The sequence below is a fragment of the Scyliorhinus canicula genome, chromosome 23 (genome assembly GCF_902713615.1).
Source record: "Scyliorhinus canicula chromosome 23, sScyCan1.1, whole genome shotgun sequence".
Taxonomy (NCBI): domain Eukaryota; kingdom Metazoa; phylum Chordata; class Chondrichthyes; order Carcharhiniformes; family Scyliorhinidae; genus Scyliorhinus; species Scyliorhinus canicula.
In genome coordinates, this window is record NC_052168.1 from 11,323,894 (window position 1) to 11,351,785 (window position 27,892).

Here is a 27,892-nt window from a genome sequence, read left to right on the forward strand (position 1 = left end):
AGGCAGAATAGAGGGAGCAGAGCTTTACTCTGTACAGAACAGTTATACAACTGATCTAAAGAATGCTTAATGGTGACACTGGGTATCTGAATTGGCAAGAGGCTCATTTCCTAATTTTAATAATCATTCAACCTGGATGTTGCCTGGTATGGAGGGCATTAGCTGTGAGCAGAGATTGAACAAACTGGGATTGCTCTCCCTAGAGATGCGCAGGCTGAGGGGCGACCTGATAGAAGTTTATAAAATTATGAGGGGTATAGATAGGGTGAACAGTTGGAGGCTTTTTCCCAGGGTGGAGATGATAATTACAAGGGGGCACAAGTTCAAGGTGGTGGTGGTGGTGGGGGGGATGTTCACTGGAGATGTGCAGAAGTTTTTTTTTTAAACAGAGGGTGGTGGTGGCCTGGAATGCACTGCCAAGTGAGTGGTTGAGACAGATACGTTAGCGGCGACTTATTTGGATAGAAACATGAACAGACAGGGTTTAGAAGCAGTTGATCTAGATAGGACATGTGATTGGCACAGGCTTGGAGGGCCGAAGGGCCTGTTCCTGTGCTGTATTGTTCTTTGTCTAAGAGAATGTGCATTAAAGAGAGTTTAAAATAAAGTGAGGATAATGAGAAAGAATGAGTGGGCCATGAGGTTTCTTACTTCTGCAAATGTTCATTTTCAACACACTTCAAGAAGTTCTAGGGCTAGAATATCTTGGAACACCCACCCTTCTGTTACCTTTCGACTTGGTTATTCTAAGGGTCCCTCGATGCATCAGTAAACTTTAGCAAAACTCTGCTGCCCGTTGGAGCAAGGTGGCACAGTGGTTAGCACTGCTGCCTCATTGCGTCGAGGACCCAGGTTCGATCCGAGCCCCAGGTCACTGTGCGCATGGAATTTCCACATTCTCCCCATGGGTCTCGCCCCCACAACCCAAAGATATACAGGGTATCTGGATTGGCCACGCTAAATTGCCCCTTAATTGGAAAAAAATGAATTGGGTCCTTTAAATTTTTTATTATTTTTTTTTAAACACAAGACTCTGCTACCTGCATCGTAACTTATTCCCCCTTCAACCTTGTGTTCACTGGCCTATATAGGCTCCCAGTCCAGCAATGCCTCAGTTTCAAACTTCTCAGCCTCATGCTCAAAGCCCACTATTGCCTTGCTCCCCATTCCTTTTGGTCACCTGTCCCACTATCTCATTACATGACCTGGTCGCAAAAGTCTTCGACACAAAGTGACTGCAAGTCATTTATGGTTGGCTTTCTGAGGGAATGATAGCAGCAGATTTGAAGAGTTTGGCTGCATCAAAAGAGAGGGATCTGTTTACAATATCAGCCAGTATGGCACCAGGGAAGGAAATTGAGCGGTCGGCAATTCAGGGCGAAGACAGCTAAGAGAGCTAAAGGTGGGTCTCATGGGCAAGGTAAGCTTGGAGGGACCTATGTGGGGAGACAGGACAGGAAGAGAAAGATGCAAGGTAAAGGAAAGATGCAGCAAAGAGGGCTGAACTTATGGCCTCAGTCTTAGTGACAAAGTTGCCATAGAACATACAGTGCAGAAGGAGGCCATTCGGCCCATCGAGTCTGCACCAACCCAATTAAGCCCTCACTTCCACCCGATCCCCGTAACCCAATAACCCCAGCTAACCTTTTTGGTCACTAAGGGCAATTTATCATGGCCAATCCACCTAACCTGCACGTCTTTGGACTGTGAGGAGAAACCAGAGCACCCGGAGGAAACCCACGCAGAGACGGGGAGAACGACCCAGACAGCGACCCAGCAGGGAATTGAACCTGGGACCATGGCGCTGTGAAGCCACAGTGCTATCCACTTGTGCTACCCCAACTTTGGAGATAAATGGGGAAATAAATGGTGACTAAGGAGTGGGAACTGTCAACTAATGTTGCTAATGGATCAATAATTGTTGGGCTTCCTGCTTGAAACTGGGTGGGGAAGGATTGGACTCTGCATAAGCTACGGTGGCTTTCGAGACGAGAACTGTACTAACATTGAGAGTCCAGAGTCACACATGAAACAGCAGGCATATGGAGGAGACACAAGTGTACGCTGCCTGTGAAGTTATACTTAGCAACAACCAGTTACTATAGGAGAAAAGGGGATTAAAAAAGTATGGGGAGAAGGCAGGGGATTGGGGATGAGAAAATATCAGCCATGATTGAATGGCAGAACAGACTCGATGGGCCGAGTGGCCTAATTCTGCTCCGATGTCTTATGGAAAGAAAAATATATTAAGATTGCACATTCTCCCCATGTCTGCGTGGGTCTAACCCCTACAACCCAAAGCAGGGTAGGTGGATTGTCCATGCTGAATGCCCCTTAATTGAGAAAAAAGGATTGCGTACTGTAAATTTTTAGAAAGAACAAAAATTGCCCAAATGATCTCAAATCGTTAAGATTTATTCTATGTGATGATTAAGGCTGTTTTACTGTCTACAATCCTTTGGGAAACAATCAGTGCGTTTTGGAGTTTCCTTTTAAAAATATTATACATGCCTTTTGATACTGTTGGTATCACAAGGAAGAGCTCACAGAATATTGGGTTATTTTAAGGTACGGAATTAAAGAGGAATTCACAGTCCACCATACAACCCAGTAATGCATCACCTCTTTCAAAAATAAGAGGCAAGACTGACCAGTCATGTTCAGCAGGACTGTCGCTGAATTTCCTGCTACCTCACAACTGACCACATCACGCCCCAATATATGTATGCAGATAATCTAATATTTGCATATGCACAAGCCCTGGGCAGACAAGGCCGTTTGTTTATTGAGACTTGTGACCATGGTGCCGAGGTCTACTTTGCAAGTGGATTGCAAGGGGCTGATTTAGCTCATTGGGCTAAATCGCTGGCTTTTAAAGCAGACCAAGCAGGCCAGCAGCACGGCTCGATTCCCGTATCAGCTTCCCCGGACAGGCGCCGGAATGTGGCGACTAGGGGCTTTTCACAGTAACTTCATTGAAGCCTACTCGTGACAATAAGCGCTTTTCATTTTTTCCAAGAGAGTCAAAATACTTTGGAACTGATTAAAGCGGAGTAAATTCAGGGGGGAGGTCAACAGGGATATTTGGGGGGGGGGGGGGGGGGGGGGGGGGGGCTATTCCTCCTGACGAGGAAGGATGTGGAGAAAATGGGCGGCAGAGAAAAAAAAAAGACATTCTGATGAACAGCAATAAAAGGCTCAGGATTTGAAATGCTGCACACTTTCGCAGTAAGGAGGTTGTTGCAGCGGTGTGAGGTGGGGGGGGGGGGGGGGCTGGCAGAAGGCATGAAACTACACAACTGAGTTCTGGGAATGAAGATAGAGATGGTGCAAAGCGCCAACTCCCATCAAAGCAGTCTGCATATTAAAATAGCTTTTCTTAAAATAAAGATTCATGCGTAGGTATAAACGCACATCACCAATTCCCTAAACCGCTGTGTTCTCGGTTCCCAATTTAAAAAAATAATAAATTTTATTCAAATTTTCAACAGATTTTAACCAACAAAACAAAGAAAAACAGTACCCGCCCCCAAATACAAAAGCAAAAAATTAACAAAAATAATGAGCATGAAACCACACACCCATCCCCCATAGCAAACAAGTAACCCCCCCCCCCCCCCCCCCCCCCCCCCCCCGGGTTACTGCTGTGAAGTTGACCACCCCCAAATGCTTCGCCAGGAAGTCTAGGCTGCCACCGCCGGAAGAAACCTTGCACCGACCGCCTCAGGGCAAACTTGACCCTCTCCAGTTTGATGAACCCAGCCATGTCGTTGCTCCAGGATTCCACGCTTGGGGGCTTCGCATCCTTCCACTGTAAAAGAATCCTGCGCCGGGCTACCAGGGACGCATAGGCCAGAATACCGGCCTCTTTCGCCTCCTGCACTCCCGGCTCCAATGCTACCCCGAATATTGTGAGCCCCCAGCCCGGCTCCACCCTGGAGCCAACCACCCTTGACAAGGTCCCCGCAACACCCCTCCAAAAGCCCGCCAACGCAGGACACGCCCAGAATATGTGGGTGTGGTTTGCTGGGCTCCCCGAACACCTGCCACACCTGGCGTCTCCCCCAAAGAACCGGCTCAGCCTTGTCCCAGTCATATGCACCCTATGCAGCACCTTTAGTTGGATTAAACTAAGCCGCGCGCAAGAGGAGGAGGAATTCACCCTCCCCAAAGCATCCGCCCACGTCCCCTCATCGATCACCTCTCCCAGCTCCTCCTCCCCCTCCTGCATCACTTGGTAGATTGCCGAGATCCTCCCCTCACCAACCCACGTCCCTGAGAGCACCCTGTCCTGAACCACCCTTGGCACCAACAGTGGAAACCCCGCCACCTGCCGCCTAACCAGCGCCCTAATCTGCATATACCTGAAGGTATTCCCTGGGGGGAGACCCACCTCCTCTAAGGTCGCAAACTTCTCATCGAGAAAGAGAACCCCCACCCGCCTGATACCTGCCCTGTGCCAGCTCACAAACCCTCCGTCCATCCTCCCTGGTACAAACCGGTGGTTCCCCCGTATCAGGGACCAAACTGAAGCCTTCACCTCCCCCCTATGCCCCCTCCACTGCCCCCAGATTTTGAGGGTAGCCACCACTACCGGACTCGTAGAATACCTTGCTGGGGGGAGCGGCAACAACGCCGTCACCAGCGCCTCTAGGCTCGTACCCACACAGACGCCGCCTCCAACCTAGTCCATGCCACCCCCTCCCCCTCCATCACCCACCTACGTATCATTGCCACGTTCGCAGCCCAGTAGTACCCACACAGGTTGGGCAGCGCCAATCCGCCCACTTCCCTACCCCGCTCCAGGAATACCCTCCTCACCCTCGGGTCTTCTGCGCACACAAACCCCGCGATACTCCTACTGACCCTCCTGAAAAAAGCCTTCGGTTTCATGATAGGTAGACACTGGAAGAGGAACAGAAACCTTGGGAGCACCGTCATTTTGACCGACTGGACCCTGCCCGCTAGTGAGAGTGGCAACACATCCCATCTCCTAAACTCCTCCTCCATCTGCTCCACCAGCTTCGTAAAGTTGAGCCTATGCAGGGCCCCCCAGCTCCTGGCTATCTGGAACCCCAGGTATCTGAAGCTCCTCTCTGCCCTTTTCAGCGGAAGCTCCCCTATCTCTCTCTCCTGGTCCCCCGAATGCACCACGAACAGCTGACTCTTCCCCACGTTGAGCTTATACTCAGAGAAGTCCCCGAACTCCCCAAGAATCCTCATCACCTCTGGCATCCCCCCCCCCCCCCCCCCCCCCCACCCCCACCACCCGCGCCGGGTCTGCCACGTACAACAACGTACGACAGCCGATGATGCTGCCCCCCCCCCCCCCCCCCGCACTATCCCCTCCAGTTCCTCGATTCCCTCAGCGACATGGCCAGGGGTTCGATCACCAATGCAAACAGCAGGGGAGACAGGGGGCACCCCTGCCTCGTCCCCCGATACAACCGAAAGTTCTCCGACCTCCTCCCATTCGTCACCACACTCGCCACCGGGGCATCATACAACAGCCTCACCCACCTAATAAATCCCTCACCAAACCGGAACCTCTTCAAAACCTCCCAAAGGTATCCCCACTCCACCCTGTCAAAGGCCTTCTTTGCATCCATCGACGCCACTATCTCCGCCAACCCCGTCCACCGCCAGCATCATTATGGCATTGAGAAGCCTCCGCACATTAACGTTCAACTGCCTCCCCTGCACAAAACCCGTTTGATCCTCGTGAATAACCTGCGGCACCACATCCTCCACCCTCCTGGCCAATATCTTGGCCAGCAGTTTCGCATCTACATTGAGGAGCGGAATCGGCCTATATGATCCACACTGAAGGGGGTCCTTATCCCGCTTCAGAATCAATGAGATCAACGCCCTGGACATCGTCGGGGGCAAATCGCCACCCCCCCCTTGCCTCATTCAAGGTCCACACTAGCAGCGGGCCCAGCAGGTCTGAAAATTTTTTATAAAATTCAACCGGGAACCCATCGGGTCCCGGTGCCTTCCCTGACTGCATGCTCCCCATCGCATTAACCAGCTCAACTGGCGCCCCCAGACTCTCCATCTGCTCCTCCTCCACTCTCGGGAACTCCAGCTTGCTCAATAAGTGGTCCATTCCTCCCTCCTCCACTAGGGGCACTGACCAGTATAACTCCTCATAGAAGGTCCAGAACACTTCGTTAATGCCCCTCGCACTCCATACCAGACTCCCTCCTCCATCCCTAACTCCCCCTATCTCCCTCGCCGCCTCCCGCTTCCGGAGCTGGAGCACCAGCATCCGACTCGCCTTCTCCCCGTATTCATATACCGCCTCTTGCGCCCTCCTCCACTCAGCCTCCGCTTTCCTGGTGGTCAATATATCAAACTCCACTTGGAGACTACGACGCTTCCTCAATAGCCCTTCTTCCGGGACCTCCGCGTACCTCCTATCCACCCTCACCATTTCTTCCACCAACCTCTCCCTCTCCCTATATGCCCCGATGGAAATCAGCTCCCCACTAACCACCGCCTTCAGCCTCCCAGACCACCCCCACCTGCGCCTCCCCATTATTATTAGTTTCCAAATACCCCTCTATGCACCTCCGGACCCACCCGCATACCTCCTCGTCCGACAGCAGCCCCACCTCTAACCTCCACATCGGGCGTTGGTCCCTCCCAATGCGGGGCGTGATCTGAGATGGCTATCGCCGAATATTGCGCGCCTACCACCCTCGGAATCAACGCCCTGCTGAAGACAAAAAAGTCAATCCGGGAGTAAGCCTGGTGGACGTGGGAGAAGAACAAAAACTCCCCAGCCTCATAAACCTCCAAGGATCCACCCCTCCCATCTGGTCCATGAACCGCCTCAGCACTGTGGCCGCCGCCGGCCTTTTACCCGTCTCGGTTCCCAATCTGAGTAGAAAAATAGCACTTGTACATTCGGAGGAAAAAGAATTGCTCTCTTCCATCTTTTCACTCAGCCCATAAGCTAAATACACTACCCAATGTGGATTAGAGACACAAGGTGCAAAGTCTGGTCCCCTCTCTGAAAAGGAATTTCCTGACACTGCACAACAATGGTATTACTGTAGGACGGGAGAGAAATAAAATCTAAGGTTTCCACATTCCAATGATTCCCTCTCAATAGCTACTAGAAAATGCACTGGTGTGGACTCTGGACAAGGAGGGATTGAGTTCAGTCATGATACAGTTGCACAGCCTAACCCTCACATCATCATCGGTAATAAATGAAAAATGATAGTGCGAATGAGGGATTGCTGGATAATCAGTATTTATGGAATGAGGGACTGGAGGGTAGCCAATTCTTATGGAATGCACCCCAACAGGTGTCAATACCTTCAGTAAAGCGCAAGAAAATAGGTTTACAACCCAGTGTGAAATTTGACAAAATTATTGATTCTTTATCAAACGCCTCTCTCCTCTGAGATCAAGCGCTTTGGGGCAACCCCTTACTTGTAGCGAACTTTCTCGTCCATATCATCAGATGGCTCCATGGTGATACAGGTGACAAGTGCCTCCATGCTGCTTGGCCGGATCAGGAACTCCACCAGCTTGCGATTGTTGGCCTTACACTCTTGTAGGACGTCCTCCTCGTCCATAAGCTCAAAGAGCGTGACATCCTCGCGTTCTAGGAGCGTGTCAATGTGCGATGTCGTGTGAAGATCAAACTTCCAAAACATGATGTGCTGCAAGAAAGAAAAGATAAAATCATGGGACCACAGCAATGCTTGGGACAGGGTCACTTCTGAATTTCGGGATTCTCTAAATGATGTTAGAATGTCTAATTTTCACAAGTCTAGGAACAAGAAAACAATGTTGATATAAATGAAACATAAAAGCGAATAACACTATAAAGCAGTGATAAAAACGGTTTTATGTATCCAAATGAGAGTTCCTCCGTATTTCTGCTCCTAAAGTACTGCAATAAAATGATGTGGAGCTGCTTGGGTCTGTTCAAATCATTTTCAACTGGTGTGTCTGAACAATAGATTTCTAGACAGGAGAGTTTACACTGTAAGCAATCAGGTATGAAACATGTAACAAATCATGTACATCACAATTGAACCACATCTCACGATTGTTCCATTACACTTCCCAAACTCACCGCCTAGAAGGACGGGGCAATGGGTCCATGGGAACACCACCAAAGAACTCCCAAGTCCTAGAACTTGCTACCTAATGGTACTAAGAGTACTCTCACCACATAGGCTACAGCCATTCGAGATTGCTCATCAGCACCTTTTCAATGGCAACTAGGGCAAGAAATTCTGGCCTTGCCAGAAAAACTCATATCCCAAGAATCAATAGAAAAACAACAGGGAGAAAATACAGAATAAGACTGCAACAGTTGTGTGGAGTGGAAAGTACCGAGGGCTGCGGTCTGAAAAACGGCATCGAGGGGAAATCCTAGAGGGAGAAAATCAATTGGAAAAAGGATGATGTTCTTCGATGACTCAGTTGGTGAATTAAGCTCGTAACTGAGCCATGCAGATCCACCCTTGGGCTGAAACGAAGAGGGCAATCTTCCCTTGTTTCTGTATGTGTGAATATAGTGGACAAAGCAGGAACGGGCTTGGTTATTCAATCATATCCTTGATCAAACAACCCCAAGCCCAGAATCATAAATGATGCACAGCTAACTTGGACAAGGTACCCACCCCAATCCCAGTGCTGCCCCAGCCCCCATCCCAGTGCTGCCCCAGCCCCCATTCCCCTGCTGCCCCACCCACCCAATCTCCCCCAAAAATGCAGTGGGAAAGCAAAATGCAGGGAAAAGGAATAAATAGCAGCTGAGAAGGCAGGAAATCTCACTGCATGAAGAGAGTGCTTCACCATTTGAAAAGTGAACAAGTAACAATAGATGGGGAGAAAGAGGAGCCAGGGTGAAATCAAGTGGCCTCGTCCGTTAGGCCCCATCAACAGCAGTAAGCCCAGGATGGCCATTTAACACAGACCAGCAATACATATATACACACACACACGACGATTATTACACAATGCCCAGGTTTTTTTTTCCTGTTTCTGTACCTGAGGCATTGGACTTGTGTGCAAAGACAGGAATGTTCCGCATAAAAGAATATAGGCCCTTAAAAAAGAGCCCACCCAATATTCTATCCATTATTTGAAAGAGAGAAAATCAGGCAGACTGCCCTTGTGGACATACATTCCCCTCTGTCCAATCATAGAATAGAACAGTACAGCACAGAATAGGCCCTTCGGCCCTCAATGTTGTGCCGAGCCATGATCACCCTACTCAAACCCACGTATCCACCCTATACCCGTAACCCAACAACCCCCCCCCTTAACCTTACTTTATTAGGACACTACGGGCAATTTTAGCATGGCCAATCCACCTAACCCGCACATCTTTGGACTGTGGGAGGAAACCGGAGCACCCGGAGGAAACCCACGCACACAGGGGGAGGACGTGCAGACTCCTTCAGTACTCAACCAGTAAAATCTGCTCTCAAATGTTTGCAGCATTATAACTAAACCCCTATAATCATCTCACAGCACTGGCCACAACAATGTCAAAGAAATACATTTAATCACTCCAGAACTCCTTGCAGAAATTCTTCTCAATGTATCAAAACACAGACATGACAATTTTTCACCTGGTTTGGATGTGATTGCTTCAAGAAGCATAGCGTGACCATTATTCTTCTCTCTGTATATCCAGAAGGACCAGGTTCAAACACAAAATAACCAACTGAGGCAGAGCTCTCAGTTTTCATCGTGCTTTTTGCCTGGGGCCTTTGTGCAGGCCCAGCTACAAATAGCGTCATTGTTGAATGCTCATTTCCATTTTTTCCCAACACAGAGCTGGCCAACTTCTCAATGCGGAAATATATTGCATAAGGTTCTCATCGCAAAACTGCGTGGAATGGGGTGATATCATTTTATGCTGCAGTGTGCCGTTAGATCCAGGCTGACACTCCAGCGCAGTACTGAGGGAGTGCTGCACTGTCGGAGGGGTCATCCGAGGCCCTTGCTACGCTGTAAGTGGACGAAAAAATAAACCAGTGCGCTATTTCAGAGAAGTGCAGAAAGTTTTCCCCAGTGTCCGAGCCAATATTTGTTCTTTAACCTCCATCATGCCAAACTATCTTACCCGGTTATAATCGCACTGCTGCTTGTGGGAGCATGCTGTGCGCAAATTGGTTGTCACGTTTCCAACGGCAGTGGCTGCACTGCAAAATGTACCACTGCAAACAGCTGGAGAAAAGCCTAGAGGGTGTATATAAAGAAAAATCCCCTTTTCCTGCTGTAGAGTGCACATCTGGCTATTGGATAGAGCACAAATTAAGTCCAGCTGCAATTTCCTACCAATCAATGATCAATGAACGGCCAGTATTCACTGCTTATCTCATGTAATAGGAACAGGCAATCAAGCTGAGGTAACTAAGTGCTATAGGGAGTGGCGGAAATGCACCCCGGGATGAGTCACTGGCTTCAGCAAAGAAATAACAAGAAGAAAAAAATATAACTAGATATCACAGACCGACAGCAGAGACAAGCACAAATGCAATTAAGGGGATTAACAGACTGCTGGGTCCAATGAGGGAAAACAAGAAATCAAAAGTGTGCGAGTGAACATGCGCACACATACACAATGAAAACAGGGCAGTCAGTGGGTTTCAAGCAACTCAATTCTCACTGCCTAGCCTCATCAATAAAGAAAGGCCAATTTGAGAGCTACAAGTAATTGGCAACAGGGTGTAGTAGGAGACCTGCAAGAGATTGGAGGTGGGCAGGGCAAGAGGCGCCAAGCTACAGGGCAGCAGACTGTGCGGGTGGCTCAAGATGAATTTTACCATTTGTAATCAGTGCTATATAAAGAAAACGTCACAACAGACAGCTCGGTAATTCATCTGAAAATAATGTTGATTTTGAAATGAGTAGCTGTGCCATAGCATGCGTAAAGATTGATTCAAGTTAGGGATGGATTTGGACAAGTTTAAAAAGATTGTGCTCTCCCGTTTCGAAGCAGATGGAGCAAATTGTATGGCTCACTGGAGAAGGTCAGCAATTCAAAACTAAAAATTTCACTGCAGCGCATCCACTTTGAGACCTCTTTAAACTACATTTCACTTGCTCCAACTTTTTGAACCAAAATAGGCAGGATTTTAATTCAAGTTTCACTTACTCAACAACTATTTCCTTCCCATGTCAACACATCTCGATTGTTAAGTCTTCTGAAGGTGTTGCCCTGAATCTTTGCTGGGCATGGTTCCATAGTGCCCAGGTACAACACAACGGATTTGACCATTGACACAGAAGGCTATTCGACTAAGGGGAGCATCATGACTGAGGTCAAACTTTTTTTTTTAATTCTAATTAAGGGGCAATTTAGCGTGGTCAATCCACCTACCCTGCATATCTTTGGGTTGTGAGAGGGGAGACCCACGCAGACAACAGGAGAATGTGCAAACTCCACACAGACAGTGACCCAGGGCTGGATTGAACCCTGGCCCTCGGCGCCGTGAGGCAGCAGTGCTAACCACCGCCCCACCCTCATGGAGCTCAAATTTGATCCTCTCGCCTGGTGTCCGCTTTAAATCAGCAACACGTTTGAACATTCTCTCCCGAATACCCATTGCTACTTCAGCTGACTCAGTTTAGACTGACAATCGATCCAGGAGTTAGTACAGCTCAAACATTCACAGTCATGTTCTAACCTACTCTTTGCAACACTGTTTGTGCACTGCTCCATGGGCCTTTGCCCTTAATCCCAGCTCCATTCCTCTAAAATTAAAAGACACATTCTCTCCTTGCTCTCCACATCTCAGTTAACAAGCCAGCAAATTCCCATTAGACCTATGAATGAGTCGAAGGTATGTAGCTGAAGCCATTTCCTTTTGCGTCTCAACATGCTCCACGCCTTAGCATTATCTGCTTCATAGATTTACGCAAAGCACCCAGGGTAAGCCCACACAATTTACATGCAACCCTTCCTCTGACTGACGACCGACGTGACTAAACATCAAATGTTTTTTTTTGTTTCATTCGGTAAGCGCTATTCTGCTTATTCGAGAAGCAAAGGCAGGCACTTCCTGCAATCATTCTCAAATTACCACAGCACTTCAATGACTTCAGCCATCTCTATCCACCCGCACTTGGGCCGCCCACATACTCCAATCCATAAATGACGCCCAGTTCAGCGGCTAGCCCTAACAGCAAACACACATACTGCACTGCAAACCCATTCAGCAGATTTGCACCGCGATGTCATACAGGAAATCATAGACAAAGCGGGAGAGGGAGAAACAATGTTTGAGACAATTTTTTTTAAAAATAATTTTTATTCCAGTTTTTCAACAACAAATTTTCTCCCCACAGTTAAAGTAGACATGGTGTGGTTCTACACCGAAACAAGAACTCCTCCCCTCCCCCCCCCCCCCAAAACAGAATAATAAATAATAACAAACAACAATATAAGAAAGAAGAAAATAACAAGCCCACCGTCGCAAAAACAAACCCCCTTAACCAGCCCCGAACCCCCCCCCCCCCCCCCCCCCCCCCCCCCCCCCCCCCAGGTTGCTGCTGAGACTGACCACCCTCCACCCCTTCACCAGGAAATCAAGGAAGGGCTGCCACCGCCGAAAGAACCCCTATACCGACCCCCTCAGGGCAAACTTAACCTTCTCCAGCTTGATATACCCAGCCATGTCGTTGATCCAGGCCTCCGAACTCGGGGGCCGCGTATCCCTCCACTGTAACAGAATCCTGTGCCGGGCTACTAGAGACGCAAAGGCCAGAATGCCGGCCTCTCTCGCCTCCTGCACTCCCGGCTCCGAAGCTATCCAAAAAATCGCGAGCCCCCAGCCTGGCCTGACCCTAGACCCGACCACTTCAGACAAAATCCCCGCCACCCCCATCCAAAACCCCTCCAAGGCCGGACATGCCGAAAACATATGGGTGTGGTTCGCTGGGCCTCCCGACCACCACCCGCACCTGCCTTCCCCTCCAAAGAACCGGCTCATCCTGGCCCCTGTCATGTGCGCCCTATGCAGCATCTTCAGCTGAATTAAGCTGAGCCGTGCGCAAGAAGAGGACGAGTTCACCCACTCCAGGGTGTCTGACCACGTTCCATCCTCAATCTCTTCCCCTAGCTCTTCCTCCCACTTCGCTTTGAGCTCCTCTACTGAGGCCTCCTCCTCCTCCTGCTGCATCAGCTGATAAATTGCCGAGATCTTCCCCTCACCGACCCACGTCCCCGATAGCACCCTATCCTGCACTCCCCTTGGCGGCAGCCGCGGAAACTCCGCCACCTGACGCTTAACAAATGCCCTGATCTGCATATACCTGAAAGCGTTCCCAGGGGGGAGGTTCCACTTCCCCTCCAGAGTTGCGAACTTCCCATCAAGGAAGAGGTCCCCAATCTGTCTGATGCCTGCCCTGTGCCAACTCCCAAATCCACCATCCATTCTCCGGTGCAAACCAGTGATTGCCCCGTATCGGGGCCCAGACTGAGGCCTTCACTTCCCCCCTATGCCGCCTCCACTGCCCCAGATTTAGAGGGACACCACCACTACCGGACTCATGGAGTACTTTGCCGGGGGGAGTGGAAGTGGGGCCGTCACCAAAGCCTCCAGACTCGTACCCACACAGGACGCCACCTCCAATCTCTTCCATGCGTCACCCTCCCCCTCAGTCACCCACCTGCGAATCATTGCCACATTCGCCGCCCAGTAATACTCACACAGGTTGGGCAACGTCAAACCTCCTACCTCCCTTCTTCGCTCCAAGAATACCCTCCTTACTCTCAGGGCCTTCCACGCCCACACGAACCCGAGAATAGACTTATTCACCCTTTTGAAAAAAGCTGTTGGGATCAATATGGGGAGGCACTGGAAAAGAAACAAAAACCTCGGGAGCACCGTCACCTTAATTGACTGGACCCTGCCCGCCAATGAGAGCGGCAGCGCGTCCCACCTCCTGAACTCTTCCTCCATCTGCTCCACCAGCCTCGAAAAGTTAAGCCTGTGCATGGCCCCAAGATCCTAGCTATTTGGACCCCAAGCTATCTAAAGCTCCTCTCAGCCCTCTTCAACGGGAGCTCACCTATCTCCCTCTCCTGATCCCCCAGGTGCAGGACAAACAGCTCACTTTTCCCCACATTGAGCTTGTAACCCGAAAAGTCCCCAAACTCCTCAAGTATCTTCAACACCTCTGGCATCCTCTCAGCCGGATCCGCGACGTACAACAGTAGATCATCTGCGTATAACGACAGCCGGTGTTCCTCGCCCTCCAACTCTTCGAATCCCTCAGTGCCATGGCTAGGGGCTCAATCGCTAACACGAAGAGCAGGGGAGACAAGGAGCACCCCTGCCTCGTCCCCCTGGAAAGCCGAAAGTCCTCCGACCTCCTCCCGTTCGTCACCACAGTCGCCACCGGGGAGCTGTACAGCAAACTTACCCAGCTGATGAACCCCTCACCAAACCCAAACCTCCTCAACACTTCCCACAGGTTACTCCACTCCACCCTATCAAAAGCTTTCTCCGCATCCACTGATGCTACTATTTCTGCCTCCCCAGCCGCCGGCGCCATCATCATAACATTAAGGAGTTTGAGACAATATATTTTAATAGTTATCATAGTTCAGGCTGCCATTTCTATTTATATTCCTTCCCCTAAAGCTGCCCCCTCCCCATTACCATCAGCAGGATTTTATCGGAGCTAAAAATACTCTACAGATCCAATCCAAGTTTGGAAGCAGAGAAATCTATAAACAAATTAGACCACTGGATACGGTTATGCTTTATGTGGACAGGTCACATGATCATTAATGCACTCTTGAAGCCAGTGATCCTTTGACAATTTTGTGATAAATGGTATCCTGTCCGTGCTTTACACATTTTACTTACCATCTGCCACATTTAAAACAAGCGAGCAGAATCTAGGTTGAACGGAGATCTGCTTTTTTTTGGGCAAATATAGCATTAAATCCATTTGTGCCCTCAGTAATACCTGCACACCATCAGGACGGTGGTACATGGAGATAGAAAACAGATATTTACCTTTTAGAAGTCTTCCGATATTGCGCACAAAGACAAGATAAGTGACTATCCCATGTAGTTGCAGACTGGTACACCTATATACAAAGTCTCTGCTGGGGGAGTTAATAAGAAATTGCTTTATTTTAAGAGGTAGGTACCGGGGGGGGGGGGGGGGGGGGGGGGGGGGGGGAAGAGTCACAGCTATGGTATTTGAGAACATTCTCTAGAGTTTTTAGTTTGTCTTATTAAATTAGAAAATGACTGCAATCCCAGAAGGCTCACTTCTTTTGATGGGCTTATTAAAACAAGCTTCTGCTATTTTGAACTCCATGCACTGTTTATTTTGACTCTTTCCCTACTTTTTCCATCCCCCCCCCCCCCCCTCCCCATCCTGTCATGAAGAAATTGACTACTTGCTGGGGCACCGCCTGCAAACGACACTGGCTCTCGAGAATCAAAACACTTGTGTATAGACAGGGGATGGCATTCCAGAGCCCCAGCCTTCCTCCAGTTGGGTGCCTACCAGTGTGTTTGCCAGTGTTTAGGGGCACGAGACCTAGCTTCAGTGAGCCAGTCCCTCCCAGAAACATAAAGCCACTCTGATGTGGGGTCATTTATGTGCTGCATCAGCCCTGCTACAGCAGCACTTAAATATAAAGCAAAGGGAGCAACACACAGCCCCCCTGATGGTGTGCTACGGAGCTATGCAGATCGCGAGGCCCAAAATTCAGCCTATGATCTGCGTCGATTCAGCTAATCCAGCTTGGTTAGCAGCTAGATCACGGAGGCTAGGGGATGGAGAAAAAGAAATCATCCAGTTTTCCAATCTTTGGATCACTTTCCTATTGCCAGTGGGAAGTGCAGATGCAGCTGTGATGCCCATTATAGTGGAATAGCTTGCTAACTTTACTGTTTCAATTACATGCGAAGAATGGCTTCCAGGGCAAAGCAGTGGATGGCTATCCTTGGAGGATGAAAAGGAGAGATAAGGCAGTCTGCTGATCATCAGCCACATATCAGTTCTTCCTGGCATTCAGACGAGGTTAAGCAGGATGGAAAATGTTGCTTTTTTCCTCTTAAAAATGAAGTGCTAAGAATGTATGGTGGCGCAGTGATTAGCACTGCTGCCTCACGGTGCCAAGGTCCCAGGTTCGATCCCGGCTCTGGGTCGCTGTCCGTATGGAGTTTGCACATTCTCCCCGTGTCTGCGTGTGTTTCGCCCCCACAACCCAAAGATGTGCAGGGTAGGGAGATTGGCCACGTTACATTGCCCCTTAATTGGAAAAACTAATTGGGTACTCAAGTTTTTTTAAAAATGAAGTGCTATGTACGGACCAGCATTGTGGATAGATTCACATGGATCCAATTCTCATTTCTCCCTGCGGGAGGCACTCCAGTGTATTGCGATTAGACCCCCCCCCACCCCGTCCATCCGTCCCGTCCCCCCCCCCCATTGACATTCTACAAACCTCTCTCAATAGTGGAGTTTCTAATTCCTTGGCTGCACTCTATAGTTGCTCCACAACGGGGTTAGCCGTAACCCTGCATTTTACTGGTTGCTGACCCACTCTTGCTTCTCTTATTTTTCCTCAACCCGGAACCTCAGGAAATAATTAAAAGGTGTCAAATTCAACTGTAACCTGCAGCTGAATATTTGTTTTTGGTGAACTTTTAACTCGATTTGTTTAAAATAGCAGGCGAGGTGGCAATTTGATTGGTGCAGTGTGACGTAATTTGAAAAGGTTAACCACAGTCATTACTTTCAGGCAAGATTTTATCCATGGAATCGCAAACTACTGACAGCATTAAGTCGAATAAAGAATAAATATATGGATTAATATAGAAATAAATTTCCAATCCAATATAAACTGCACCCTGGTCTCCAACCATGATACAAATTTTCCAATAATATTCAAACTGCATTCTTGTACTTCCACAGATCAGAAAATTAAAGCATGCTTTGACCTACCCTGGCTAAACGTGCTATCTTCAGAGATGAATGGTTCTATATTCCCCGAAACTTAGAAGTGAGACTGGGAGGCACTTCCAACGTTTTCAAATTTTCTTCTAATCCTCCACAGGAGGTCTTGCGGTGCAGTGGGTAACACCCCTGCTTCTGACCCAGCAGCTCTGGGTTTGAGTTCCACTCCGGGACATGATGGCCAAGGTAGGTTCACTCGTAACATGGCCACCAACCAGTAACTCCTCTCAATTTATCTATGGCAGGCAGTAAGAGGAGGATCTCCTGCTCAGCCATGCTGGATGAAGAGTGATGTTCCATGAAACTAGTTATGGAAACAGACAAAAGTATGTGCGTATGTACCAATGGCACAGGAAAGGTCCGAGTCTGATCCCTCCTTTCCACCACACATTTTCTCCCTTAACTACATCTTTCTTGAAAATGATGGAGGCAGCTGCTCTCTTGGCTAAGCCCAACTGACTAGTGGGGGAGAGAGAGAGAGGAAGAGAGAGGGGAAGAAAGAAAGAGAGAGAGAGAGAGATCAAAATTCTACTCTCGCCCTACATCCAAAAATTTGCATTTCCATCGGGACACTGAACAACCACCAAGCAGAAATTGGAGTGCCTAACAACCACCTCACCACCCCTCATAACAATACTTGCCGTGTCAATTTGTGGCTACTTGATGGAGCTACAGCACCTTGTGATTAGCAGGGATCTATCATTAATGTTGCAGGCTCACAACCGTATTAGGTCAGCTTTTAAAGACAGAACCACGAGAGACAGAACCACAAAAGAGCATCCAGCAGAGTAAAAATGGGCTAGTGCTACAGACAGCAGATGAACATCATCACTTATTTACCTCCCCTAAACAGAGGGGAACAGAAAGTCTTTGGATTCTTATTGAACTTATCTTGTGTCAAAATCAATTGTTTGCAAGCATTTCACCCAAGCTGATAAATAATCAGCAAACCACTCTGAACTGTTGTGTTATGTTAACGTGGCAACAATGGCCCTTTTTGTTCAAAACCTTCACACTTTTCACTTTAACTACCTCCTCCCATGTCAGCCTTCAAACATAAATGCTGAGCTTTGGTACCTTGACCCACCAACTTCAATAACACCCAGTTAATCCATTCCAATCCCCTTGCAGGCCAATCACTATCAAAACAGCATTTAAACACTCGACGAGTCGCAGCTCTCGAGTTGATATGTGACCCTTGTCTCAGTTCAGAGAGATTTCCCAAATGGGAACCACGGCCCACAAACAATTTCTTCTTCTTCAGGTACAATGTTTTTTTCCCCACAGCATCAGCAATCACAGTTCTCCATGTCAGCGCTGTTCTCAAATCTTGTAACTGTTTTGTTTCTTAAGCTGTCATCACATTTTCTCCTTTGTCTCCCTCTTGCTCTGCTAACCTCACATTTCCCCCGGTCGCTGCCAGGTGTTTTAGTTGCTCTCCCCTAAATATTGAGTTGCCTCTTGGTGATCACCGGCAGAGGTTTTTCACGTGTGTTTGTTTCCCTCAAAACTCCATTAGTTGTGTGTATTGTCCTCATCGTACATCCCGGAAACATTTAACAGTCTTAACTCATCTCAGGCCTTCTCCAACATGAGGAGGGACTTGGGCTGAATAGATTTGGTAAGCATGTGCATGCAGTTGAAGCTAAGAGACAAGGATTTTGAAACTAATAGAAAATGACATAGTAAGCCAAGCAGAAAGCTGGGTGATGGAAGTGCATAGGGTGAAATGGACATGGCAAGAGTAAGAGAGTTTGAACGTTTTCTAATTTGTCACTGGCTGGGTGGCTTTGTCAAAGAATCTTGTCAAAGCTACCTTTATCACCTCCAGTTCAAAGTCTCATTAACGACGCAGAATGTTACGGGCAAATGTAGAGGATGTTTCAATGCTGGAATACAGCAGTGACAGAACTGACATGGGGAAGAAAATCAAGCTTTAAAAAACACAATCAACGTTTCGTCCCCATCGGATTTGATCGAAGAACAACAGGGGAGGTTGAAATCAAGTGGACCCACATGTAGTAGCAGATGGGATTTCAAAAGTGGAGCTTCAGTTTTGCTGGAAACATTGAGCCAAAGAATTGGAACAGAGTGTCAAGCAGGTCTTGACACCAAGGAGTGGCAAAATGGTAAAACAAGATACCATCAACATGTAGATGGAGCCTGACCTTGTGCATTCAACTCCATTATAGGGGAAGCATACCGAAAAGGGTCTATCCCTGGGGACATCTCTTCGGAGAACCCATCAAAAGCTATTTATTGTGGCCTTTGGTACAAGTATCAAAAGACCCAATGGTGAGTAGTCTCATGAAGACGATACTGGAGCAGGCGAGTGGTCAATAGTACCAAAGCAACAAAGAAATCAAAGCAGCATAGGGCGGCACGGTGGCTAGCACGGCGCAGAGGACCCAGGTTCGATCCCAGGCCCTGGGTCACTGTCTGTGTGGAGTTTGCATTCTCCCCGTGTCTGTGTGGGTCTCTCTCCCTCACGACCCAAAGATGTGCAGGGTAGGTGGATTGGCCACGCTAAATTGCCCCTTAATTGGAAAAAAATAAATGGGTACTCTAAATTTATATTAAGAAAATATATTTTAAGATAGGAGGAGGAACGGGAGATTATGGTTTAAGATTGGTGAGAAATTAGTAGCGTTGATAGAAGTAGGGATGTTGCGAAATTTAGGTTAATAACATCACCACAGGAACAGGGAGAGCAGGTTTAAATAGCTGGATTGCAATCATTAAAATTCGATTGGTGAGAACGGGAGAGGAGCAAACAGAACCAGAAGCGGGTGTTGATGGAAGGTGGTTAGATTCAGGGAGTGGAGGCAGGTATACAATTATGACTGTTCTTGATTTTGAAACCAAAGCCACAAATCTCCCATTTAGAATGCTAAGAAAGGGCAGCAAGAGCAAGGGAATTAGGGAGATGGGCTGTGGAAAATCTAAGCTTGAAAGTGAAAGTGTAACAAGTAACTGGGGCAGATACAAGCACAGATTCTCAACAAGTAATTACTGTAAGACTTTAAGTCTCTGCAATGCTGATCAAATCACTACTCCGCCATAGAGGCTGCAATGATAAGAGGACATAATTAATCAAGGAAGCACAAATTTCAAGGACAGTGCAAAAGGAAGGGATGACAATTTTGATTTCTAGGGAGGAAAACGGTGGAAGGAGACATGGGGCACACCAAATATAAGTAAAACCAACATTGTTGCTTCATCAAACCACTCATCGTCATTGGTGGAAGTCTGCTTGTGTCAGCCACAATTCAAAGTAGACAACTCGAGTGACAGGTTTCTCCACAGGTTAAAAAAAAGCTTCATCCAAGTTCCATTCATAGGAGGTTGACATCATTCCTTTCAAGAAATGTGCCCAGACTAATCCAGAGCGAGCATCACTCGCTCACAATCACTGTGCAGATGTCAATAGAAGAGCAACCAAAATGTTTAGCCACTTGGACAATTTTTTTCCCAGAGCTCTCCGGAGGTTTCTATATAAGTGCAAATGCCAAGGCAGGAAAGCAGCCACGCAGCATGCTCCCAGGCCTCCATTCAAGACAATTTCCTGCAGCTAATGAAAATAGGAAAAGTCAGGGCCCATTCAATGCATTAATGCTGTACACTCCCTGATTCTGCTTGTGAATATGAGTTAGATTATTCCAAATATTTATCACTGGGTAGACAATTATCCTGTTAATTCCTTGAAAATTCAAATCACTAATTTCATCAAGTTTTCCATCGTACGGAAATATTATCTGGCTCAACTTCATTTAATATTTTAAGTACATCAATGGGTCTGCTTTGTTGACTTTGCTCTGGATATACAGTTTGAGGTTCGCTGATTGTAACTCATAGCTCACCGTATTTCCACCCCAGATCTATACTGTTGCTTTTCTCTCGATCTTATTGAAGTAAGTTTATGTTGTGCAGGTGTTACCACTGACCTGCATTCTAAGAATGATTGGCCAATGCGTTGTCTAACTGCTATCTCTCCTGACCATATCATGGACATTTCTCAAAGCTTTTGAAATTGGTTTATCACGTTTGCCTTGATATTGAAGATGCCGTGTCCATGGTTACTCCCAGCTTCCTCTTTAACTCTGTGCGTGCCAGCTCCACGTTGTGCATCTGCTGGCTTGTGCCTGAAGCTCTTATGTGGAACCCTTCACGTCGTTCACTATTAAAGTAGTTTCCCGGTCCAATAAGCAACTGAAATTTGTCGCAAACTTTCAGCTGCTGTCTTAAGTTACTCCTCTAACGCGGCATCATCGGTAAACGTGACCAGCTCAGCAATGTTAGCAGCAACTCCTCCTATTCTGCCCTCTCCAGAGATGAAGTGACTAATATAAGTTCAATACCTCCACCAACAGGTCTGCTCAGACAACAGTCATTGTATGGGGATAAATTGCGGGCCCAAGCAGCTCAGGAAGCACATACACTTTAATAGTTACCAATTCTGGCAATGTGCCTTACAACAACGTGCCAAGAATGTTCTACTTTAGATGTAGTGGATATTGCAAGAAGTGCATAGTTACATATTGTTACCAAGGTGATTTTTTTGTAACATTCCATAAACAAAACAGGGGGGAGGGCTGAAGTTCTGCAGCATTTGAGGAACCAGTGGCCAGCCTGTGAAGCAGGTAAGGAAAGATTTATTTTGCCCTGTTTTCTCCCATGCTTTCCTGTAAGTGTTGATACTTGCCAGAGTATAGTCACCCTCTGGTATCTCTCCCAAATCTTTATGCACAGCAGGTTATTCAACTTCAACGAAGCACAAGCACCCTTTCACTAAGAATCACTTGACAGCAGGAAGGTGAAGGTACGCAGTTTGACCTTCCTCACACTTGCCAGAGTAATGCCATCCTAGCTGCCGTACACATTCAGATCAGATAACTGAGCACAGGTAGAGGGACAAATCTGCGATCTTCCGAGTCTGTATGGCTCAATTTAAAAAAGTGCTGTCCAGCTTCAGGACAACATGCACCACTCTGCAAAGCCCACACACCTGAACATCCCCCTTCAGCATCGGCAAGAATAGATGTAACATAACAGAGGATTTGGCAGGTCAGTGCACCAACAAACTCTGCCATGGGGTGTCTGAGCTCAGACAGTTCCTCAGGCATGTGCAGTTTCCGATCTGAGCTGCCAGTGAAAGCAGAAGGAAACTGTATAACAAAATAAAGACTACAGAAAAATCTCAAATACCAGGGAAAAACCAGCAAAGGGGAGTTGGATCATTTCTTTTCATGCACACAAAAGATTAGTGTGTTGTGGAACAAATTACCAAAGAAATCTCCCAAAATGGTATAAACATTTCGGGAGATATTCAGACCAGGGATTAAATGGTACCCCGAGAGGAACAACAGGAGGTGGGTTGGCATTTTTCAAAATGGGGTGGGTCTGCTAGGTCTTTATCTTTTCTTCCTACAAGTTCATGTGAGCTTGAGTAACACGGTCAGGTAGTCATTTTCCCACGGTACACAGAGAGGGAGAGCAAAGAATGCCATGGGAGGGCCTGGAGGAAGGAGTTGCATTTTAGGTACGAAACCGTTTATAATTCAGATTGTCACTCGGCTATTTTTAGTTCCTCCCTGTAATTTTTCAGATCGAAGCAGTGCCTTCTTCACCTGGAAGTGTTGCAGAAGGCATAACCAGGTCACTGTAAATGGGCAATAACATGCCTTCACCACGTCTCCCTAGATTAAAGGGAGTTATTGTACGAGCTACGTTAGGGGGGTGGTTAAACCCCCCCCTCAACATTCCAGAGACACGCACTGGGTTACGGTTCCATAGTTCAACCACTCCTTTGGAACCTCAGCCAATTGGTCACCCTTTGTATGCTTACAAAGTATCAGCCCACTATCCGACTGTACAAGATATCACAGCCAAAATCATTTGCGTCCTTCCAACTTCCAGATGTGCACTTTCCAGTGTTCTGCAGGGGAATCTATTTTAAATTCTGAGGAACAACGCTAAATAATGCTGCAAACAGCAGAAAGCTGTATCCACCTGCCACCCAGTCGATCAGTCCGGTACAAGAATTCAAGTTGTGCAATGCGATCATCAGTGAGTCACTCAAAACAGCATTGAGAGCAGGAGGAAGCTACTCAACTGACCAGTAATTATAAATAATTCGCCATATAAAATCAAATTAGCCACACTGAGAAACTTTTCTTACTGAATCAGTCCAATCCAATTTAGGATACAGAACACTGAATGAATTGTATAACATTTTCCGAAGCAACAGTTATTCTGTCTGACGTTGATGTGGCCGTCAAAATCAGAGTAAAGGCCCCCGTTGATTCTCTGTGACATAAGAACTAGGGGCAGAAGTAGACCGTCCGGCCCTTCGAGCCTGCTCCGTCATTCTATAAGATCATGACTGATCTGTTTGTGGTCTCAGAACCACTTACCCGCATTCTCGCCATATCCCGTACATTGGGAGCAGGCCTCAACCGAGTCTCTTCAAAGCTGCAAAAGTTAAACTTCCAGATGCTACACCCAGGCCAAAATTGTGCTTTTAACTGGCCCAGCTTTCCCACTATCGCTGTCCACAGATCAAACCTTTGCCCCACCACAACCTCAATCGCCTCTCCCTGATCAATGTAGATATATATGTGGTTTCCGTGCCCACACAGAGTGCCACATCTTAAGTCACTGGCATTTTACAGTTCACACTTCCTGATTGAGAATGCTCAGCATCACGCTACAGGTATGTACCTTTGTGACTCTGAGAATGTCATCTCAGCTGTATTATACCTGTCAAACAATAGATGGAATATTTACCACCTGGTGACTCAGCTAACTGATAAGTTTTTCATCACAAGTCAGCAAATACACCATGCTATGTACTATAGCCAAAACTGTACCGGCACAAGAAAGACAGATGAACATTTATACAGCCCAGATCAAATCTCTTCAAGCTCATGCACTGTTTTATTCTGCAACGTCCTCACTTGGGTAGGCAATTGATAGGAGACATTCTGTGGCAGCAACATGCCACCAGCAACAACATAAATGACCAGTTAACATGTTTATTGTGATGCTGATTAAACAGGAATACTCCCCGTCTGCTTGCTCGAACTATGCTACGCATTTAACATCTACTGGGCTAAACAGATAGGACATCAGTTTGAAGTTTCAACTGAAGAGCAGTATCTCAGATAATACAGTACTACATCATCCACCTGCATCATACCCAAGTCTTTCTGTAGACAAACACCGTGAGGTCTTTCAAGCCACAAATCAAGTTAAAATAAATCCTCCCACTAATTTGCATTTGGCTTACAAATACTAAATGCTTTTGACATTCTTTTTACTGCATACTATGACACGATAATGGAGAGACAGAAAACAATTCTGAAATGCTTCAAATAATCTGTCACATTACATCATTCAAGTCTAAACGATGCATCTCGTTGCAAAGTTTCATTGCTATCCAGAACACAATTTAGTATGGGTAGGTGTTTTCTCCCCTCTTTCCTCAGTAATTTCCTCGAGATATTGAATTCTGGCAAGGAGTTACTTGCATGGATCTTAGTGCCCTCCAGTAGCATAGCCAGGTTACTGGTGTGCCGAGAAAATGAGTACTGTTCTAAGCTATCCATCCAAGACAGATTGTAACCCCCTTTCCCGCTGCCTCCATGCAAGACCAAAGACCAGATTGAGAAGAGACTGAGGATTGGCCTCAGACCTTCAGCATACAGCTGCTCAGGAGTCCTCATCTCCTGCAAGTAATCTGGAGACCCCTAAAAGCTCCAGTCACCTCTGTGCTACCCTTTTCACATGAGCCTGTTGGGAGTCCCAACACTACCTAAGCCTGAACAGATTCCCATATAGAAACACAGTTGCCAGCAGAAATCACCTCACTACCAACGCTGGAAATGAACCAGATTCCATTCCACTGAACAAAGAAGGCCATCAGTCCAAGAAAATGACACTTTGAAGGATACACATTGTTATGGGCCAGGGTTCAGAGAACCCCAAAGTGTAGCATGGAGTTCACCTGACCCACAACTTTTAATAGACTGTGGTATGGGGAGCACACGGCCCACTCTATAAGTGTGGTACCGCAGAAATTGAAAAGTATTTTTTTAAAGCAAAACAATGTTTATTCTATGAACTCAAGTTAACCTTTTTAAAACATAGTGAACATCTTATAACCATTAATTCAAATACAACCCCCAAAGAATACAATGAAATGAAAATGAAATGAAAATGGCTTATTGTCACGAGTAGGCTTCAAATGAAGTTACTGTGAAAAGCCCCTAGTCGGCACATTCTGGCGCCTGTTCGGGGAAGCTGTTACGGGAATCGAACCGTGCTGCTGGCCTGCTTTCAAAGCCAGCAATTTAGCCCTGTGCTAAACAGCTCCACGCTAAGTAATGCTTAATAACGTCCCAAACAACATCCAGAAGACAGAAGAAACACCTTTCAACAGAAGCACATTAGGTTTACATTCACTACTGAGAACATTTATAATTCTGAATTCACCAAATGATAAAGAGATAGTCTTATGATGGCAGAGAGAACAGCAGTACACCTGCTTGGTCTGGCTTCAGCTCCAACACTGAAAAAAAAACTAAAACACCCTGCAGCCTGCTCAAAAACAGAAGTAAAAAGCTAACAGCCCAGCTCCACACACACTCTGACATCACTGCAGTAGTAAACACCCATTTCTTAAAGGTACTCTCACCAGATATTTATGTGCACACCCATTTCTTAAAGGTAGTCACATGACAACACTTTAAATTACATTAGTTAGAAAGAGGCCATGAACTACCTCCTCAGCAGAACAGCAGGATAACAACGCACGAGGAAGACCTTTCTTACCCATTGATCATAGAATTTACAGTGCCCCTTCGAGCCTGTACCAGCTCTTAGAAAGAGCACCCTACTTAAGCCCATGCCTCCACCCTGTCCCCGTAATCCGACCTAACATTTCAACACTAAGGGGCAATTTAGCACTCTAATCTCTACATTTTTGGACTGTGGGAGGAAACGGGCGCACACGGATGAAAACAACACAGACGGGGGAGAGCGTGCAAACTCCACACAGACAGTTATCCAAGGCCGGAATTGAACCCGGGACCCTGGAGCTGTGAAGCAGTCGTGCGATCCACTGTGCCGCCCATACAATGGAATAATCTACTGGATTTCACAAAAGACATTCCATTTAGTCAAGATCAAACTAGATTTCAGGATGGAAGAGCCCATGTCCCAGAAGGACAAATTCTGAGTGGCCACTAAGGGCCCATCATGATTGGCAACTTTTTATATATTCTTCCTGTCCTGATTTTATCTCTCCCCCATCTACCTCGAATGGATGAAGCACAAGGAGGCCATTCAGACGATTGTCTCTCTGCTGGCCCCACTCCATCCCACCTTTTCATCACTGTGCAAATTTTTCCTCTTCATACAATTATCTCTTACAGGGCAGCACGGTAACACAGTGGGTAGCACTGTTGCTGCACAGCGCCAGGGTCCTGGGTTCAATTCCGACTTGGGTCACTGTCTGCTGAGTCTGCACATTCTCCCCGTGTCTGGGTGGGTTTCCTCCGGGTGCCGGCTCCCTCCCACAAGTCCCGAAGCCCGTGCTGTTAGGTGAATTGGACATTCTGAATTCTCGCTCTGTGGAGTGTGGTGACTAGGGGATCTTCACAGTACCTTCATTGCAGTGTTAATGTAAGCCTACTTGTGACAATAAAGATTATTTTTAAGACAAGACTAAACTATGTAAGAACGATTTTCCTTATGTTGCCATTGGTAGTTTTACCAATCACCTGACATTTATGTCCCTGGTGCTTGGCCCTTCCACCAAATCAAAATTTCTCCCTCTGGAATAAAAACATAAGTTTGAACACCTCTATCAAATCTCCTTTCTCAAACTCCCTCCAAGAACAGCCCCAGTTTCTTCATCTATCCACATCCCTCAGCCCTGGAATCATTATTGTAAATCCTTTCTGCATCCTCTCCAATACCTTTACATCCTTCCCAAAGTGAGAGTGCCCAGAATGGGCCACAATACTCAGTTGAACAGACTAGCCTCCAGTGTGGTGGCCTCACGGTAGCATGGTGGTTAGCATCAATGCTTCACAGCTCCAGGGTCCCAGGTTCGATTCCCGGCTGGGTCACTGTCTGTGTGGAGTCTGCACGTCCTCCCCGTGTGTGCGTGGGTTTCCTCCGGGTGCTCCGGTTTCCTCCCACAGTCCAAAGATGTGCGGGTTAGGTGGATTGGCCATGCTAAATTGCCCGTAGTGTAAGGTTAATGGGGGGATTGTTGGGTTACGGGTATACAGGTTACGTGGGTTTAAGTAGGGTGATCATTGCTCAGCACAACATCGAGGGCCGAAGGGCCTGTTCTGTGCTGTACTGTTCTATGTTCTAATTACAGCCACCTGTACCTCATCCAACTGTTCAGGAGTTGGCCACTGGATAGCACTCGATTTCAGGGTCCCAGAAATATTGAGGCCAATCTGTGGAATTCCTACCACTGACCTCAAGGATAGAGCTAATAGAACATAGAAAAATACAGCACAGAACAGGAAAACTTAAGGCACAGTAGGCCATTCAGCCCATTCTGTCTGTACCAGCTGAAAGAATGCTAGCCAACCTAACCCCGCTTCCACAGCTCTGTGGGTTACAGGACTTCATTAGGCTTTAGAAGTAGGCAATCAGATCATGGCAGACCTGTTTGCAGTCTCAAAACCACCACCCCACCTGTTCCCCATATTCCTTTAGCCCATTTTTAAAATCAGAAATATATCCATCTCCGTCTTGAAACCATTTAATGATACAGACTCCACCGCACTATGGGGCAGCGAGTTCCACAAATTCAGTACCCTCTGGGAATAGATCCTCCTCACCTCAGTTTTAAATCTACCATCTCTCAACCTATATCTAACTGACCAAATGCATA

General features: G+C 47.2%; 1 protein-coding gene across 2 annotated transcripts in view; it reads right to left on the minus strand.

The window, feature by feature from the left end:
* The window catches only part of LOC119956549 (serine/threonine-protein phosphatase 6 regulatory subunit 3-like), a 107,623-nt gene that overhangs the window by 73,183 nt on the left and 6,548 nt on the right, over positions 1-27,892 (minus strand). Inside the window, exons 1-2 of one of the 2 annotated variants that reach the window (XM_038783848.1) lie at positions 20,919-21,084; positions 7,447-7,679 (exon numbers count right to left, since the gene is read on the minus strand). In XM_038783848.1, coding sequence (XP_038639776.1) covers positions 7,447-7,679; positions 20,919-20,924 — 239 coding nt within the window. In that variant the 5' untranslated portion in view covers positions 20,925-21,084. Of the gene's footprint in view, positions 1-7,446; positions 7,680-20,918; positions 21,085-27,892 lie in introns of those variants that run through there. The other variant, XM_038783849.1, reaches the window with a different exon arrangement.